Source organism: Leucoraja erinacea, chromosome 5, assembly GCF_028641065.1.
Source record: "Leucoraja erinacea ecotype New England chromosome 5, Leri_hhj_1, whole genome shotgun sequence".
Taxonomy (NCBI): Eukaryota; Metazoa; Chordata; class Chondrichthyes; order Rajiformes; family Rajidae; genus Leucoraja; species Leucoraja erinaceus.
Genome location: NC_073381.1, coordinates 43,927,799 through 43,945,996, shown reverse-complemented (window position 1 = coordinate 43,945,996; position 18,198 = coordinate 43,927,799). Strand labels below are relative to the sequence as shown.

Here is an 18,198-nt window from a genome sequence, read left to right as displayed (position 1 = left end):
AAATAGTTTAATCGATTTCAATTGCGTTTGGTTTAGTGTGGGAATTTGATTTTGTTTTTTGTAAATGTCAATCGACACATTTTTACCAAGTCCTCAGTGCTTTTAAATTTTTGTACATTACTAAGACATGTTACAAACAATCAGGCCTCAGATTGTCATTGAGTCTCACCAGCTGTCAACGGCATTCTCTTAGCACTACTAGCCCCTTACATTGAGAGAAGCTTTGCTCGGCATTCGCCATCAATATGCTGGAAGACATGCTGGAAAGAACAGCGAGGTTCAGGACACAGGTTATTGGCGATCTCGGGGAAACATTACATCCACCAAGTTATTGTCTCCATTTTGTGCCTAGGACATACCCTGTGCATTTTCCTCACTGTCAAACAAAGGCCTCTACTGTCACTGTGCTGGAACTGCTTGGCTCAAGACACAATTAGTTCTTGGGCACAAATCTTCATCACTATAGCTAGGATACAGTCTAGTCCCACTCCCTTATCCAGTACTCTGCTATTTTTTTTAACGTTTTTTGATTCTTTACTTTAAAAAATAATCTGTTCACATCCTTTAATTCATTTTAGTAAAACAGTAGTTACTGCTTGACACAAACTGCTGGAGTGACTCAGCAGATCAGGCAGCATCTTTAGAGAACATGGATAAGTGATGTTTCGGGTCGGGACCCTTCTTCCAACCTGAAAGGTCACCTAACCATGTTCTCCAGAGATGCTGCCTGACCCACTGAGTTACTGCAGTACTTTGTGTCTTTTATAAGTAAACCAGTATCAGCAGTTTCTTGTGTAGGAAGAAACTGCAGATACTGGCTTACACCAAAGATAGACACAAAATGCTAGAATAACTCAGTGGTCCAGGCAGCATCTCTGGAGAACTGGGAAATGGGAATAGGTGAACCTACTTCAGGGGAGAGGGAAACTAGAGGTATGAAAAGGTACAAAGAACAGATGAATGAAAGGTATGAAGAGAACACCTTGTCGCTTTGCTGTACTCTTCTATGTTCTATGGGTGTAAACTATGGTTGGCCCTGTAGTGTTGATGAAGGAGTGATGAGGCCACAAGGGAATTTAAATGTAATTGTAGGGATATTGGTAGTAATGCTGGAAAAAGAGGAGCCAAATATTTTTTACGATGTATAGAAAATGTGTTAATAACAGGAACCACGCAGATTAAATGTGTTGTGAATGGTATTGTCTATTTGGCCATTGAAAGAAAGAAAATCCAATAAAAATAGTTCTCTAAATCAGATTAATTGGATAAATCTGTTAATACTATTTACTTTTTTTTTAAATAATATTTTTATTAGAAGCAATGTATAGTAATATAAACCGTGGCATATGACAAAATACATTTATTGTACATATTCCATTTTAATTTTGACAAAAATGAAATAGAAAGAGAGAAAAAGAGCAAGAAAGCGAGTGAAAGAGCTAGTGCATGTGTAAACCCCTAAACTACTAAAGAGTGTAGTCACAGAGTGAATAAGTAAAAACTTGGGGAAAAAGAAAGAAAAAAGTAAAAAGACAAAAACAAAAAATAATAAAAAGAAAAGAGAAATAAAAGACCAAACGTGTTGATATACCTACTTAGTTTCTCACCAAACCCATCACCCTGTCCGGAAATCAGTTTAATTACGAAGTTGTGTTGCACCATATTATGCTTGTAATAAGCCAAATAATTTTAACGATGTATAGAAAATGTGTTAATAACAGGAACCACGCAGATTGAATGTGCTGTGAATGGTATTGTCTATTCGACCATTGAAAGAAGGAAAATCTGATAAAAATAGTTCTCTCGATTAGATCTGTTAATACTATTTACTATGGTAAATAAACTGAACTATGATACTAAGATACTACGATATTGGATAAATCCTGGAAAATGCTTAATAATAAATAGAAAGGTATTGGCAAACATCCAAACCACAAAAATGTTGCAAGTAATACATTTCAGTCGGCTGTATTCCTCTTGTTTTATACTTCAATTCAACTTTCAGGCCAAGAACAGATTGGAGCCTTTCATACTTCCTGAAATGGCTGGGGGAGGGCTATTCTATTCTTTCTTATTTTAACCCCTTGGGTTTAAAACCAGCAGCCACATGAATTTTTAAAAACACTCTTTCTCAACCTTAGCAGTGCTGAATGCACTACAAGGCTGCAGTTCCCTAGAGAAAAATAACAATCCCCAAATGCATTGGTGCATTGCTATGTGCCAAGACTATGCAAGTTACTTGTTGTTTCACAAATAAGAACAATGCTGACTATTAAATTAGAACTATTAAATTAGAACGATATACTGGAAATAAAACAAGATATTTAACAGTTGATTTGATATTGGTGCCAGAACATTTCTCGATATAATGAGCGTTCAGCCATGGCATTGACATGTTTACCTTTCTCTTTTTAGGCTAAATCAATTGTCTCCATCGCTCATAGAGTGTATTGAAATATTATGTCGTTAAGATTGAAGTACCTGGTATTTTGTTCAAGTGGTGTTATGGAATTTTGTTTTCTTTGAAAATCACTATTCCCTGGGTTCCACCCCTTGCAGATTATTCATAAGAGAGTCTGTCTGTGAGATCAAAGAAAATGTTGGTGAGGATCCAATTTACCGCGAGGAAGGCGCCTTGGCTCCTTCAGCAGAATTTACAGCGCATCACAGGAACAGGCCCTTAGGCCCATGATGTATGTGATACTGGGTTTAACTAATTTCCTCTGCCTGCATGTAATCCATTTCTCTCCATTCCCTGCATATCCATGTACCTATCAAAAAACCTTTCAAATGCCACTATTGTATCTTCCTCTACTACCACCCCCTCCAGTGACAACATGCATTTGTTACAAGAAAATAATTAGGACCACCATTCTTTTGGCTGATCGATTCATTCCACTGTGGCGGTCCTGGGGGGTCTAAGCCACTCCTTGGGTCATCCTCCTCGGCTATTGAGCGAGAGGGACGTTGGTCTGCCACGGGGTTTCCCAAGATCCCTCTCGGGGGTGTGTGTGTTCTCATTGTGTGATATATTAAACTACTGTTGAACCTGCCTGACGTCTGGCCTTTTCCTGACCTCGTCCAGGCCGCTACAACTGGCGACGCCGTCGTTCATCACACGTCGTGATGGATAACAATGCCGTTGCAGTTAAACTCCCTACTCTGTGGACCGAAGAGCCTGATATCTGGTTCCAGCAGGCAGAGGCACAGTTTGCTCTGCGAGGGGTAACTGTTGACGAAACAAAACACTTTTACGTGGTCAGCGCGCATGTCCAAGCGACTGTGAGGCGGGTTAAGCCTTACCTCAGCATTCAGCTAACAGAGGAATTCGAGAGTGCAAAGGAGGCACTGGCTGTGGCCACGACACCCACGAGAGGATGCCCCGACCGCCTTGACGGTGGACGCTTCTGAGGTTGCGGTTGGGGCAGTGTTGGAGCAGCTCGTTGACAGATGCTGGCGGCCACTCGCCTTCTTCAGCAGGCATCTCAGTAGTGCTCAGCGCCGTTACAGCGCTTTCGACCGCGAGCCCCTTGCTCTGTATCTCGCCGTTCGCTACTTCCTGGAGGGGAGGCCTTTTACTGCATTTACGGATCACAAGCCGCTAACTTTCATAGAAACATAGAAATTAGGTGCAGGAGTAGGCCATTCGGCCCTTCGAGCCTGCACCGCCATTCAGAATGATCATGGCTGATCATCCAACTCAGTATCCTGTACCTGCCTTCTCTCCATACCCCCTGATCCCTTTAGCTACAAGGGCCACATCTAACTCCCTCTTAAATATAGCCAATGAACTGGATTCAACTACCTTCTGTGGCAGAGAATTCCAGAGATTCACCACTCTCTGTGTGAAAAATGTTTTTCTCATCTCGGTCCTAAAAGATTTCCCTTTTATCCTTAAACTATGACCCCTTGTTCTGGACTTCCCCAACGTCGGGAACAATCTTCCTGCATCTAGCCTGTCCAACTCCTTAAGAATTTTGTAAGTTTCTATAAGATGCCCCGTCAATCTTCTAAATTCTAGAGAGTATAAACCAAGTCTATCCAATCTTTCTTCATATGAAAGTCCTGACATCCCAGGAATCAGTCTGGTGAACCTTCTCTGTACTCCCTCTATGGCAAGAATGTCTTTTCTCAGATTAGTAGACCAAAACTGTACGCAATACTCCAGGTGTGGTCTCACCAAGACCCTGTACAACTGCAGTAGAACCTCCCTGCTCCTATACTCAAATCCTTTTGCTATGAAAAGGTTTCGCCAAGGTTTCAGACCCGTGGTCTGCCCGGCAATAGAGACAGTTGGCGTATGTGTCGAGTACACCACCTCCATCCGCTTCGTCGAGGGCATACACAACAGGGTGGCTGACCTGCGATTCACGCGGTTCTCCAAGTCGCTGAGGGTATTAATTATTCCGCCTTGGCAGCCGCACAGCTGGTCGATGAGGAGATGGCTGCCTATTGCACGGCAGTATCGGGTTTGCAGTTGGAAGACGTCTGTGTTCCTGGAGGCGCAACGCTGCTGTGCGATGTCTCCACTGGACTTCTGCGACCCATGTTGGCAGAGAATTCCAGAGTGTTTGAGGTGCTCTAAGGACTCGCTCATCCCTCCATCTGGGCGACAACGTCCCTTGTAACCTCCCGCTTCATGTGGCACGGGCTGCGGAAGGAGATTGGACATTGGGCGCGCACCTGCATCCCGTGCCAGACCGTCAAGGTGCAGCGACACGTGCATGCACCGTTGCTGGAGTTCGCCATTCCTCGGCAATGGTTTGACCACATTCACGTGGACATCGTGAGGCCGCTGCCGCCATCCCGGGGCATGACCTATCTCTCCACCGTGGTGGACCGCTTCACGCGGTGGCCTGAAGCCATTCCGCTACCTGATTCCTCAACGGCCACTGGATCACCCGGTTTGGTGTGCCACTAAACGTAACATCCGACCGGGAGCCTCAGTTCACGTCGGAACTGTGGTCGGCCATGGCATGCCTCCTGGGGGTTCACCTACACCACACGACGGCGTATATCATCCACAGGCGAACGGACTAGTGGAGCGGTTTCACCGTCAACTCAAGGATGCCCTGAATGATCCGGAGTGGGTGGACGCTCTGCCGTGGGTTTTGCACTCAAGGAGGACTTGGCCTCCTCCTCCGCCGAGTTGGTGTATGGGTTTCCGTTGACGGTGCCTGGGGAGTCCATCCCGCCGGCACAGGGCCAGGTGGAGAAGCTGTTGGACGCTCTGCAACGTCTTCGGCAGATGGTGGGCGAGCTGGCGCCGGTGCCCATGGCTCATCTGGGTCCTTCCGTCCGCATGTTCCCTCTGCTCTGGAGGACTGCCAGTCCGTCTTCCTGCGCAGGGATGCTCATCGGACACCCCTCCAACGGCCGTACGAGGGTCCCTTCCGAGTCCTAGAGCATGGCTCATCTACATTTGGCCTGGACATGGGGGGTCGGCATGAGACTGTTTCGGTTGCGCGGCTGAAGCCGGCGCATATTGACATTGATCGGCTGGTGCAGGTAGCACGGCCCCGTAAGCAAGGGCGCCCTTCTCCAGTGGCTACTCCGTCCTCTGCACCTGTTGGTCAGTTGCCTGTTCCTGTGTGGGCATGGTGTGTACCCGGGCTGGCCGCCGTGTGCGCCCTCCTGTCCGTTTTGTGCCTTGGGTTCTTGGGGGTGGTGTCCGGGGGGTTAAGCCACTCCTTGGGTCATCCCCCTCAGCTATTGAGCGACAGGGACATTGGTTTGCTACGGGTTTCCCGAGGTCCCTCTCGGGGGTGTGTGTGTTCTCGCTGTGATGTATTAAACTACTGTTGAACCTGCCTGACGTCTGGCCTTTTCCTGACCTAGTCCAGGCTGCTACACCACAAGCATTCATTAATTCACTCCTTAATAACCAAGATCTAATTTGAAATTGGAGTTTTCCTATTTTTGGCTGACTCTATTTATACAAATAGTTTTTCTGTGTTTATCCCATCAAATACCCAAACAATTTTGACTATTCCTTTAAGATCAGTCTTCTGAGTTTAAAGCAATAAAACAGTTTCTGCACCTGTTTTCCTAATTACTACGACGGATTTCAATAGTTCAGAATTGGAATGTGTTATTTGTGCTTTGTGAAAACAGTAAATAGAATAATCCTGAATATACGCCTCTTGCTGAGTTGCCCTTTGTTAGTTCAGTGATACACTCCAGCTCAAGTCCTAGAAGAATCCCTTGTGAAATTATGGTGTGCAGCATTAATATTCCAACAGTAGGCATGCTCTTGAAATTCCTCTCTCAGTTATTTTGGGAGCACCATTAACCTGTCTAAAATAAATGTTGTTAACACCATTAGATAAAATAGTGGAGATACATTTCAGTTGATTTTGTTGACTCTTTCTCTGCCAAATCATTCACGGTAGACTTTGGGTTGATATGGATTAGTGACTGCTTTAAAATTTTAAGCATGGATTTTGCAGAAAGGAAGTCCTTGTAAGATTATGTTTGCCATTTAAGCAAAACAATCTTGCAAAGCCATTGAGATGGCAAATTACCCTTCTCCATGCTTAATAAGTCATGGTGCTTAAACTGGTTATTTGATAAGAATTGTTGGGAGTGATTTCAATTTTGTTGTGTTTTTTGTTACTGAAGGTCAAATACAAATTGTGGCCATGGAAACAGTGTTCTGACACTGAAGCCATTTTTTAATTGCAGATAGACAGACAGAATATTTAGCTCCATTCTATCATGTCTTTATACAAGGACTATAATAATTCCTGTAATATATTTACATAATTTACAAACTTTTAAATATTTTCATCACTAATTTTAACTTTTGTTATCAAATGACTGTATAAAACTTGCATTTGTTGCAAATACAATAAAATTCTTGCCAACCGGGTTCCTAAAATATCTGGGTCTGTCATTCAAATGAAAGTTTAAAACATCTGTTCAATAAAATGGTACAGAATATTGATTTCTGTGTGCGCACAGGCAAATCAGAACATTTTATGCTCCATTTTCTAATTATCCTTCTATGAAGCTGGCTGGAGATGAGAGCACTTTTACCATATTAGTGTGTACCATGCAGCATATTAATCAGCTGTACTTTTATTTACCTTCAGGAGAGTTCACTCCAGAGATGCAGCTGAGAATACGACAAGAGATAGAAAAGGAAAAGAAGGTGGAACAGTGGAAAGAAAGCTTTTTTGAAAATTACTATGGTCAAAAGTAAGAAACGTGATCAAATTTTAATCCATACTCTGCCTTGGATTGAATTCTAAAGGGAATGGTTAATTTGTGTTCTAACAAAGGGTTTCCTTTCACATGGTGTTATGATCCAGTTACTGTCTTGAAACTAACGGTAGGAACCAGCAATATTAAATAAAGAGTTGCCCTTCTCTTTGCATTAGAAATGTTTCATTTGTCCTGCAAAAAGAAAAACTAATCATTATTTAAAATTACTGGCTCACATCATCAGTTTCAGGACAGTAAATACATCATAACATCACCAGAGAAAAATACTGTATTTAATCTAGTCATTGCTAATTAATTATGGCACTGTTTTTGGATAGTTGCAAATGCTAGCTTCTCACCTGCAGAAAAAGAATAGATCATCCAGAGCATAGAATTCAGTGGTCTATTCTATATTGCAAATGTAAATCAGAAATGGATCGTCCAAATTAGTGTCGGAAAATAATTCAACATTTTCCTAATACTCCACAAAGAGTGAACTTGTAATGAGTGGTTTTCTCAAAAAACACATTCTTGCATGCTTAATTCTTGCCCACTTCATCAGAATATCAAATTGTCCTTTGGTCCTTTGCACCAGAAAGTAGCCCCACCTATTTCTTATTTCAATAGACACTAAAGAATATCAGTGTATTCCTATACCTTTGAACAGGCATGGTTGTTATTTAAATCACTAGCACAGGCTGAAAGCTACTTATTTGTAAATATGCTTTTAAAATGTATTTTAGATTTTGAATCACTTTCATAAATAATTTCAATTTTGCAGCTCTGGTATAAGTCTGGAAGACTCGGAAAAGCTGACTGCATCAACAAATAACATAGAGGATTGTCAGTATCCTGCAACCAAACAAGCCCCCGTCCAGTTGGCCACACTTGATACCTCCAGCAAGGCAAGAACACAGATTGAGGCTAAAGGAGTAAAGGACAACAAAACAGGAACCAAAGAAGTAAGAACACTAAAAGGCGAAGAAAAGGCTGTGAAAACTGAGAAATCAACTGCATCTTCAGAAGAGTGCAAGAACAAAGCACCAATTATTAAAAATCTTGAAGAGAAATCCTCTGGAATCAGTACTCTGCCTGAGAAAAATGTGGATCATGTCCAGAGTCCGTCATTGCTGAAGCAAGATAATCAGGCAACTGGGCCCAGACCCGTTACCTGCCCAAAACCTAAAGTTGTGGTGGTTAAACCAGAACCTAACCAAACTGAGTCCAAACGGCAACTGAGGTCAGAAAGATCAGACGTATCTGACAGTAAAAAGCCTGAGACTATTGAATCTGTGGAGAATAAGCCCCGTGAGCTTTCTAAACAAGACCAGCTTGTAAAAGTGGCTTCTGCAGAGGAAATGGAAGTTACTGCAGAGGGTCTGAAAAGGAAGTCGAATGACGACAGAGAATCTGTGCTCAGCCCCGAGAAAAAACCCCGTGTTGTGGACCATCCGTTATTTCGGAACCCACCTGAGGACTTTCCCAGGAAGAAAATTGAGCCACAAGAACCCAACGTCTCACCTCTTAAGGTATTAACATTCTTTCTCCAGAACGGTGTCGTACCTTTCAGATATAGACATCTTTGGCCTACATAATAGAAATTAAGCTGTAGATTCCATTTGTAGAGATCTTTCTTCAATTTCTCCCTGAGTGTGCCATCAATCAGGCATATTAGTTAAAATAAGCCTGATAACAACAAAGCTAAGTTTTATAGCTGAAAATGTCACATGCAATCAAAGAATGACACAACACAGTCCAACCATTAAAATATGAGGCCTTTTCGCCCATTGCTACAACTTTGCCACTCCCTGCTCCCCTCTCCCTCTCCTCATTATCCCTCTACTCCCCCCTCCTTCTGCACCCCCTCCCACTCTTGTCTGTGTATGTCTCTCTCTCACTCACTCTTTTTTTTTCTCTCTCTCTCTCGGTCTCTCTCGTTCTCTCTCTCTGCTTATTCACTTGCTGCTTTACTTCCTTTCTCTACTGCTGTCATAAAAATTGAAGACCTATTGTAAATGCTTGATTGAGGTTCAGATGATTTTGCTTCTGTGCTCTTTGCTATAATTAATTAGATTTGCGTCCCTTGTGCCCACTGAACAACCTATATCATCTTGAAGCTCCTGCCAACGTGGGGCACACAACTCCTGCCCAAGAAATTCCTTTCCAAAATGATTCCTGTCCTGCCACTTTGTTCAAAATTTCTACAACAGATTTTGAAACTAATATCCACTTATCTGTTCTTTCAAAGCAAATCTTTCCTTTTCCAAAAATCTATCCATGTCCCTTTTGCAAATTATTATTAAATCTTCCACCATCATCTTAATGGGAAGGCATTGCAAGTAAAATGTTTTACCCGGTATCATTAATGGTAGTCCCCCTAGTCCTTACCTTCCACCCCATCGGTCATCGCATACAAATTTCCACTACATCCAACGGGATCCCACCACTAGCCACATTTTCCCATTTCCATCCCTTTCCGCCTTCCACAGAGACCGTTCCATCCACAACTCCCTGATTAACTCATTCCTTCACACCCAAACCAACCCTCCACGGATACCTTTCCCTGCAACCGCAGAAAATGCAACACCTGTCCCTCGATTCTGTCCAGGGACCCCCACAGACAAAGAAACATAGAAAATAGGTGCAGGAGTAGGCCATTCGGCCCTTCGAGCCAGCACCTCCATTCAATATGATCATGGCTGATCATCCAACTCAGTATCCTGTACCTGCCTTCTCTCCATACCCCCTGATCCCTTTAGCCACAAGGGCCACATCTAACTCCCTCTTTAATATAGCCAATGAACTGGCCTCAACTACCCTCTCTGGCAGAGAATTCCAGAGATTCACCACTCTCTGTGTGAATTTTTTTTTCCTCATCTCGGTCCTAAAAGATTTCCCCCTTATCCTTAAACTGTGACTCCTTGTTCTGAACTTCCCCAACAACGGGAACAATCTTCCTGCATCTAGCCTGTCCAACCCCTTAAGAATTTTGTAAGTTTCTATAAGATCCCCCCTCAATCTTCTAAATTCTAGCGAGTACAAGCCGAGTCCATCCAGTCTTTCTTCATATGAAAGTCCTGACATCCCAGGAATCAGTCTGGTGAACCTTCTCTGTACTTTCAGTTTAGGCATTTGCACCTCCTCCAACCTCATCTACTGTATCTGTTGTTCAAGATGTGAACTCTTATATGTTGGCGAGACCAAACGCAGACTGGGCGATCGTTTCGCGGATCACCTTCGCTCAGCCTGCGTGAACCAGCCTGATCTCCCAGTTGCTGGACACTTTAATTCTCCTTCCCATTCCTACACAGACCTTTCTGTCCTCGGTCTCCTTCATTGTCAGAGTGAGGCTAAATGCAAATTGGAGGAACAGCATCTTGTATTTTGCTTGGGCAGCTTACAGCCCAGTGATATGAATATTGATTTCTCTCACCTCAGGTAGCTCTGGCATTCCCTCTCTCTCTATCCTTCCCCCACCCAAGTCGCAATAGCTTCTCATTTTCACCCTACGAACAGCTTACAATGGCCTGTTTCCTTTATAATCATTACTTTTTTGCATATCTTTCATTCATTGTTCTTTAACTCTCCACATCGTCTATATCTCTTGTTTCCCTTATCCCTAACCAGTCTGAAGAAGGGTCTCGACCCAAAACGTCACCCATTCCTTCTCTCCAGAGATGCTGCCTGTCCCGCTGAGTTACTCCAGCTTTTTGTGTCTATAATGAATGTGCACCTGCCTTAGATCTGTGTCTTTGAACTTACTGACAATTATGTCATTGGAAACACTTTCCCCTAAGACACTGTCTTGAACCATTCATTATGCAGGAGTCCTGTCAATGCTCAATTTAATCTTCTCTTCCCTGAGGAGAACAGATGCGTTTTCTCTTATCTCTGTGCCTAACTGAAGCTCATTCATACATTTTACCATCGCCAACAACACACGTTCCAATATCCTTCTGAGAGTGCACCGTCCAGAACTGGTCACCATACTTGACTGATTTATCAAGATTTGTTCTGATCTCCTGGTTGGTGAAGACAGTTGTTCTCTTTACACATTCTAGAATCAAAATACATGATGTAATTAAGCTTTAATTAATTTCACATCGACCTATTGAGCAAAGTGGTACAGTTGTTAGAGCTGTTCTCTCACAGCTCCAGTGAGCGGATACAATCCCGTTCTCTGGTACTATGTAGAATTTGCCCATTCTTCCAGTGACCATACAAGTTTTTTACCCATGTATGGAATCCCTCCCACGCTCTGAAGGGGTGATTAGTAAGTTAATTGCCCGCTATAAATTGTCCCCAATGTGTGAGTGATTGCTTGATGCCTGGGATTAGCTGATGTGCATGTGGTAGAGACGGAAACAGAATCAGTGTAGGATAAGTGTAAGTGGGAGCTCAGTGGTCAGTGTGGATTTGTTGGGCTGAAGTGTCTGTTTCAAAGCTCTATTATCTGTGAATGTATGACTTCGGAGACTGAGGAGCTTTTACAAAATTTCCAAATTTAGTCAGGATCTTTTGTCAGTTCTTTTCGAGTTGAAGAACTGAAAAGCTAATTTTATTGAACTTTATTCAAAAGAAAATGTATTTAATAGCAAGCACTTATTTTCACCTGTAATTCGGTAAACAATTCACTTACCTCTGATTCTCAATGTTTTTTTCTTTTCCTTTACATTCCTAACAGATTCCAGTCTCCAGGACCAGAGCGGTGCAAATCCCTATTGCTCAGGTCTCTCCCAGGGCCACTCTCCCACTGTTCTTCACAAGTCCAGGGAGAACTTCAGCCAGGACTCTTGCAGACATCAAGGCTAAAGCTCAGCTCGCCAGAGCACTGCATGCAGCAGCCGCAGCAGCTGCAGCAGCAGGCGCAGCCGTTCCAGGCCCCGGTCCAGGAGGAGGGATTGAAGGTGGGGGAGGGACAGGCGCTGGGACCTCTGGGCAGGGGAGCACACTGGACCAGGACAGAACTGGAGGCAGGAGAGGTCTTGGAGGGCCCCTATCCATTTGTCCAGGGGAGCAATCTAAACCGCGTGCGGAGGCAACGACCGAGGCAGGAGCCAGTGTGGATACGAGAACACAACTACAGCCGGCGGCCATGGCCCGGTGCAAATCTGCAATCTGCGACGTGGACTCTAACAAACTCACAGCACCAGCATTAACGTCACCCAGTGCACATAAAGCAGTATCTGTAGCTGTGCAAACACCCTTACAGACACCCACAGCAACGACAAACGTGACTGCAAATAAAACCTCTCCTAGTCCTATGCAGACGCACACTGTAAAGCAGACATCCAGTCCTACTATGAGAAACGTTTTGAAACTTGCACCTGTCGTCAAAGATTCAGAATATGCAAAGGCAGCAATTCAGAGCTCAGAAAATGTTGCAATGCACAATAAATCTGGTGAAGGGGGGAATCAGCAACCTTCATTAGATTCTAATGACAGAGCATCTAATGTGGACAGAAAGCTGCCGGCTGATACCCAGCTGCCTTCCCTTTCTCTTGATGCAAAAAGGAACCTTCAGGTTGCATCTTCATCCAGTACCTTCGCCACAGCAGGTAGTTGTACATCGGTGGCAACAGCGGGCACAACTGGAACTTTAAAAGTGGCCCCTCCAGTTTCAGAAGCAAATGCTAATGTGGAGAGCTGTGTCATTACATCAACTGCATCTACACCATTATTTTGCACCTCCCAGATTGCAGCCAGCCTTAAAACACAAGTACCCGTTAGGGAAATCATGCCAAAAAAACAGCTTGTCTATCCCTGCAAACAATCCACTGGTTACACAATTGCTTCAAGGGAAAGAATTGCCACTGGAGCAATTCCTACCTAAGGCACTGACCAAAGTCGAGATGAAGCCTGTATATCAGTTTTCTGAAACAGCACTCAATGATAAAGTGAAGACATCGTCTGATGGCACAGTATTGGTATCTGTGGCGGTGGGAGGTGCCACCACTGTGATTCACAGATCTGGTGAAGTAGCTGCTGACCTTATCAAAGGAAGGCAAACCCAGACAATTGTCGACCAAGGTGTTGAATCAATTGCTCAGCGCAGACTGGAAGAGCAGTTTGAACAGACTTCAAAGAACAGTTCCACCAGTGAAGAGCAACAAAGCAGGGACTCTGATCAAGACTGCATTCAATCAGAATTGTTCAACAGATCGCACGATAGGATTCCACTGCCCACACTGAGCAGTGTGCAGAGTCAAAGCTTGGCTCCTCTGTCAGAATCATTACAATATAAGTTTAGCAGCTCAGGTTTTCCCTCTGAAGATGCTTCAGTGGGGCCCAGATCAAGATTTGGTTTGATGGGGACAAAGTCTGCCCTTAAGCCAGCTGTGTCTGGTCATTACTTGCTTAATACGGCAACCTACGGCAGAGGCTCAGAGAGTTGGAAAAGAGCACATGGGCAGAGTACTGTGGCCCGGGCTGCCATCAATGGTCAGCTGGAGACTCCAGAGAAGCAGCTGAAGGAAGGCCAAGCAAAAGCAGCCGATGCCGGCATTCAGCAAGTGTCGGAGTCAATCAGCCGGTCCGAGTCCTGCCATCCATCTGTAGTCATCAAGACCGAGCAGGACGCTTCCCAGGCTGGTGGTGATGGTGTCCCCTGCCCACAGGCAGCTTATATCTCCAGTGGATTTGTGAAACAGGAAGCACTCGCCCATGAACACAGACACACTGGGAAGGAAAACACTCCCTTGTTGCTTCTTGCCCAGGTGGCCGGTGTACCTGTGTCTAAAGAATACCATCAAGGAATCCAGTCACATCTAGCTCATGCTGGTGGCAGCAAATTGTTGCCGAGTCATCAAGACCCTAATAAAATGCCTAGTTTATCTGTTGGATTTCAGCAGCCCGCCCAGCATCAACAAAGGTTTCCTGCTTATGGAAACCGTGCAAGTTCACAATTTGCATTCAGACCGGTTCACAGTGGTAATAACAATGTTCCTTCTGTTTCGCCTGCAAATCATTGCTCTGCTGTCAAAGGACTGTCTGTGTACAGCCAAGTCTCGAACAGCTCTGGGAATATGGTGTCCTTCTCGGTTACTGTGACAACACTTCCTGCTGGTCCATCAATAAACACCAACACTCATGGCCAATCTGCACAGACTTTTTCTGAAAGTGGCAATATGGAGGACTCACCCTCCAAATGTTATTGCAGGCTTAAAGCCATGATTATGTGTAAAGGATGCGGTGCATTTTGTCATGATGACTGCATTGGACCATCTAAATTATGTGTTTCCTGTTTAGTGGTACGATAGATAACATGGTTTATTTTTGTTCAAAATGTAACCTGGACTGGCAGTGCCATGCACAAGAGACGTGTACAATCAGGAAAATGTTTGTATTGATTTATTACAGTGGCACCTTGTTGTAGGCTTGACTGGTATGTGTTAAATGAGACATAGAGTTTGCACTAAAGATCATGTTCAGATTTTATTATTCTATTTTTTTTCCCAAAAAAACTTTGAACAGAAGCAAACAGGGTAACTCGTAGAAATGTGTTTGATATAATTTAAATGCCAACTCATATTAACGGGGGGCTCATATATTCTTGCTTTTGGCCCCTTATAAAATTCATTTGAAGAAGCATATTTGAAATTTGCTTAGGTGGGAAACACTGCATTTGCTGCTCAAATTTCTTTCCCCTGAATTTAGACAAATCATCCAGCCTTGCACCGGGTTATGGAATTTTCAGCTTGTCACAGTGATGTCTGTCAACCTAGTTCTAAATCTGCGTGGTAATTGCTGTGCTTGGTTTTGCATGTATGTGATTGGTAAAAGTTGGAAGAGGATAACGCAGCTGCAATGTCAATGAGGAAAATTAAGTGCAGCCAAAATCATAAGTCTCATGAGTTGGTTTTGCAGCTGGAGATGATGGCTGATGTGAAATTAGTGCAGAATGAATTACACCATGACTGACTTTAAATGAGAGAATCTCTGTCAGGCATTAGCTTTTTCAAAACTGCCAGGTTCCACTTGAAGATCAACAAAAGCCGAGGATACCAATTGAGAGTTTGACATGATAATATATGGTCATCATCATCGGCGGTCACTCGAAACGAGCATGACTGTCCACTCCATTCCATAGGGTCGTGCACTTGTGGATCTGCAGATGTCTGTAGAGGCTGATACACGATCCACACACCTTGGTGCAATGTGGGCAGTGGAGACTGGCGGTAGTTGGTAGTGGTCGAGACCCATTCTCTCTCTCCTTACGGTGCTGTCGCTTTGTCTCCGTTTAATGAAGTACAGCTCCTTCATGCATGGATTTCCTACAGGAGCGCCTGTCCAGTGCAATGTGCTCCCAGTTGCTCGATGTGATGTGGAATTTCTTCAGACTGTTCTTGATGTTGTCCTTGAAGCGTTTCTTTGGCCCGCCGGGGGCTCACCGACCTTCCTTCAATTGAGAGTACAGGATGTGTTTAGGGAGACGTGTGTTGGATGACATGGCCAGTTCATCGAAGTTGGTGCTGCATTATTGTGGTGGTGATGCTGGTCATGTTGGTTTCCTCTAAAATGCTGATGTTGGTGCGTTTGTCCTCCCAGCTGATCCTCAGAAACGTTCGTAGGGATCTTTGATGGTATTGTTCCAGGGCTCTCAGGTGCTGTAGGTGGTCCATGATTCAGCTCCATACAACATGGTGGGGAGGACAACGGCTCTGCAGACCAGCAGTTTTGTTTGTGCCTTTAGGCCTCAGTTTTCAAAGACTCTTTTCCTGAGTCTGACATAGGCTACGCTGGCACATCTCAGGCAATAGTGGACCTCAGTCAATGTCAGCTTTTGAGGAAAGAATGCTGCCAAGGTAGGGGAAGTGGTCAACGTTTTCAAGAGTGGTGTCGTCCACTTTTATAGTGGGCTGGGTAGACGGCTGGTTGGGTGGTGGTTGATGTGGGACCTGGGTCTTCTTGATGTTTAAGGCTAAGCTCATGGCTCTGTATGCCTTGGCAAAGACATTCAGGATGTCCTGTAGGTCTTCTGCAGAGTGTGCTACAATGGCGCAGTCGTCCACGCACTGAAGCTCCATGATGGCGGTGTTACTGACTTTGCTCTTGGTCTTCACCCTATTGAGGTTGAAGAACCACCGTCTGTTCTGCCGAGGATTGGGAACCCCTGCGGCAGCTCTTTACCAATGAGGTGAAGTATGGCAGCAATGAAGATGACAAACAGGGTGGGTGCAATGATACATCCCTGTTTGACCCCGGTTCCACAGTGAAGGGCTCGGACTCAGAGCCGCAGTTGCTGAGCACTGTGACCAACATGCCATCATGTAGAAGCTTCAATATTCTGATGTACTTGTCGTGACAACCGTACCAACTAATATATGGTACGTTATCTCACACTATTTCTTAAGTTTTGGTTGATCAGTCCAAGGACAATGACGTCATTTAAGTAATTACAATGGAATATTAATCTGCTGCATAATCCAAAATAATTCCAGGACAAATTATATTTAATAAATTCCAGATTGTTAACTTCACTTTAAAGGACTTAATTTAAGTGTATGCATTAAAATAATTACATCGCAGAACATTAGAGAAAAATTATTCCTCAATGACGATATATTGATCCTCATCCATAAATAGAGTAGCACATTTTCAGCGTTTGTGTGAAATGACAGAAGTGAGTCTCTTAACTTCTGCGAAGTAAACATTTAACAGTGATACATCAGCCTCTCAAGCAAGAGAACATCAATATGATTAAATTCGCAGTGAGCAGCACAGTTGTAACTTCAAAGAACCAACAAACTAATCTTCCTCAGCCATTCATTCATTCGCAGGCCAAATCCAGGCTCTGAGATAATTACCAGCAGTCACTGAAGCTCCTTTTTTACCAATACTGGTAAACACAAGGAAAAGTTGATAACAGATAATTAAATTGCTTGTGGTTTCTTTTGAGATTTTGGATGACATTTATGATTTATGAACCTGTTGCTGGAGATTGAAACAATTAAAACAGCAATGCAGTGGAGTTTTATTTGGGGCCAATAAAATTACCCACTTTTTTGACAGTGGCAGGATATTTTAAACCTTCTTTTCATGAAGTAAGACTTCATCTGGAGGGTGAAAGATGCAGCCCCCTTAACTGTCACTTAACCGAAGAATGCAGCTTTACCAAGTTTTTCTTTCTTGGTTTTGGTTTAAAATTGATTGTAAAATAACAAGAATCTCAACGCTTTTCATTTCTTTCACGTTATTTTAATATTCTGCTGTTGTGCAAATTTTGAGGTCTGTTGAGTTAATAATGGGGCAAATGTAAAAATAAAATTAGGCTGATACATAGTTTAAAGAAAAACTATAATTTTTTCACAGTATAGAAATCACTATTTTAAAATAATAAAGACTTTGTAAAGAATTTAAAAGATGAAATAGATGATTCTTACTTTATATTGGTTGCACTTCATACTTTATGTTAAAAGAAATTAAGTGGCAAAATATTTAACATTTACCTCCCAATAAAATTAACCCAATAGCAGGTTGCATGGTTAGTAACATGGAAAATACTCCATACTTAACTGCATCAGTCAGTGGTCTTTTATCATTGAGGCAATTGAATTATTGATACATTATGTCACTTGTAAAAAAACATAGAATCTTTATTTCTGGTATTGTCTTTCTTGATACAGATTATATTTTTCTCTTAAAAATAATTAAGAACCTGTTCTTTTAATGGAGAATGTATATTAGAAAGATAGCTCCTGTATGAAATGTATTTTATCACCAGATAAACAGCAAATAAAGATGGCTGTTATATCATTTGTGTTTGCAATAATGGAAGCGAGTGGTGCATTTTATGTTAAAAACACACCAATCAATTGTTTTCACCAGTAATTGAGCAGTATTACTGTTATTAATATGATCAGATCGATAGACTGAGGGCAAATTCTAACGGTATATTTAGCTTTACTGTTAGACATTACACTGAGTAATGAAATTTCAAAGCTGCAGAGTGGAAGTACGAAATTGTTCTATGCTGGCAGTGATAAAATGAGG

General features: G+C 43.1%; 1 protein-coding gene across 1 annotated transcript in view; it reads left to right on the top strand.

The window, feature by feature from the left end:
• LOC129697170 (putative Polycomb group protein ASXL2) overlaps positions 1-17,961 on the top strand; it is a 176,782-nt gene extending 158,821 nt beyond the window's left edge. The window contains 4 exon segments of the mRNA XM_055635475.1: positions 7,095-7,200; positions 7,988-8,735; positions 11,891-12,949; positions 12,951-17,961. Of these exon segments, the coding sequence (XP_055491450.1) occupies positions 7,095-7,200; positions 7,988-8,735; positions 11,891-12,949; positions 12,951-14,465 (3,428 nt within the window). The 3' untranslated portion in view covers positions 14,466-17,961.
• Positions 17,962-18,198: the final 237 nt, after the last annotated feature.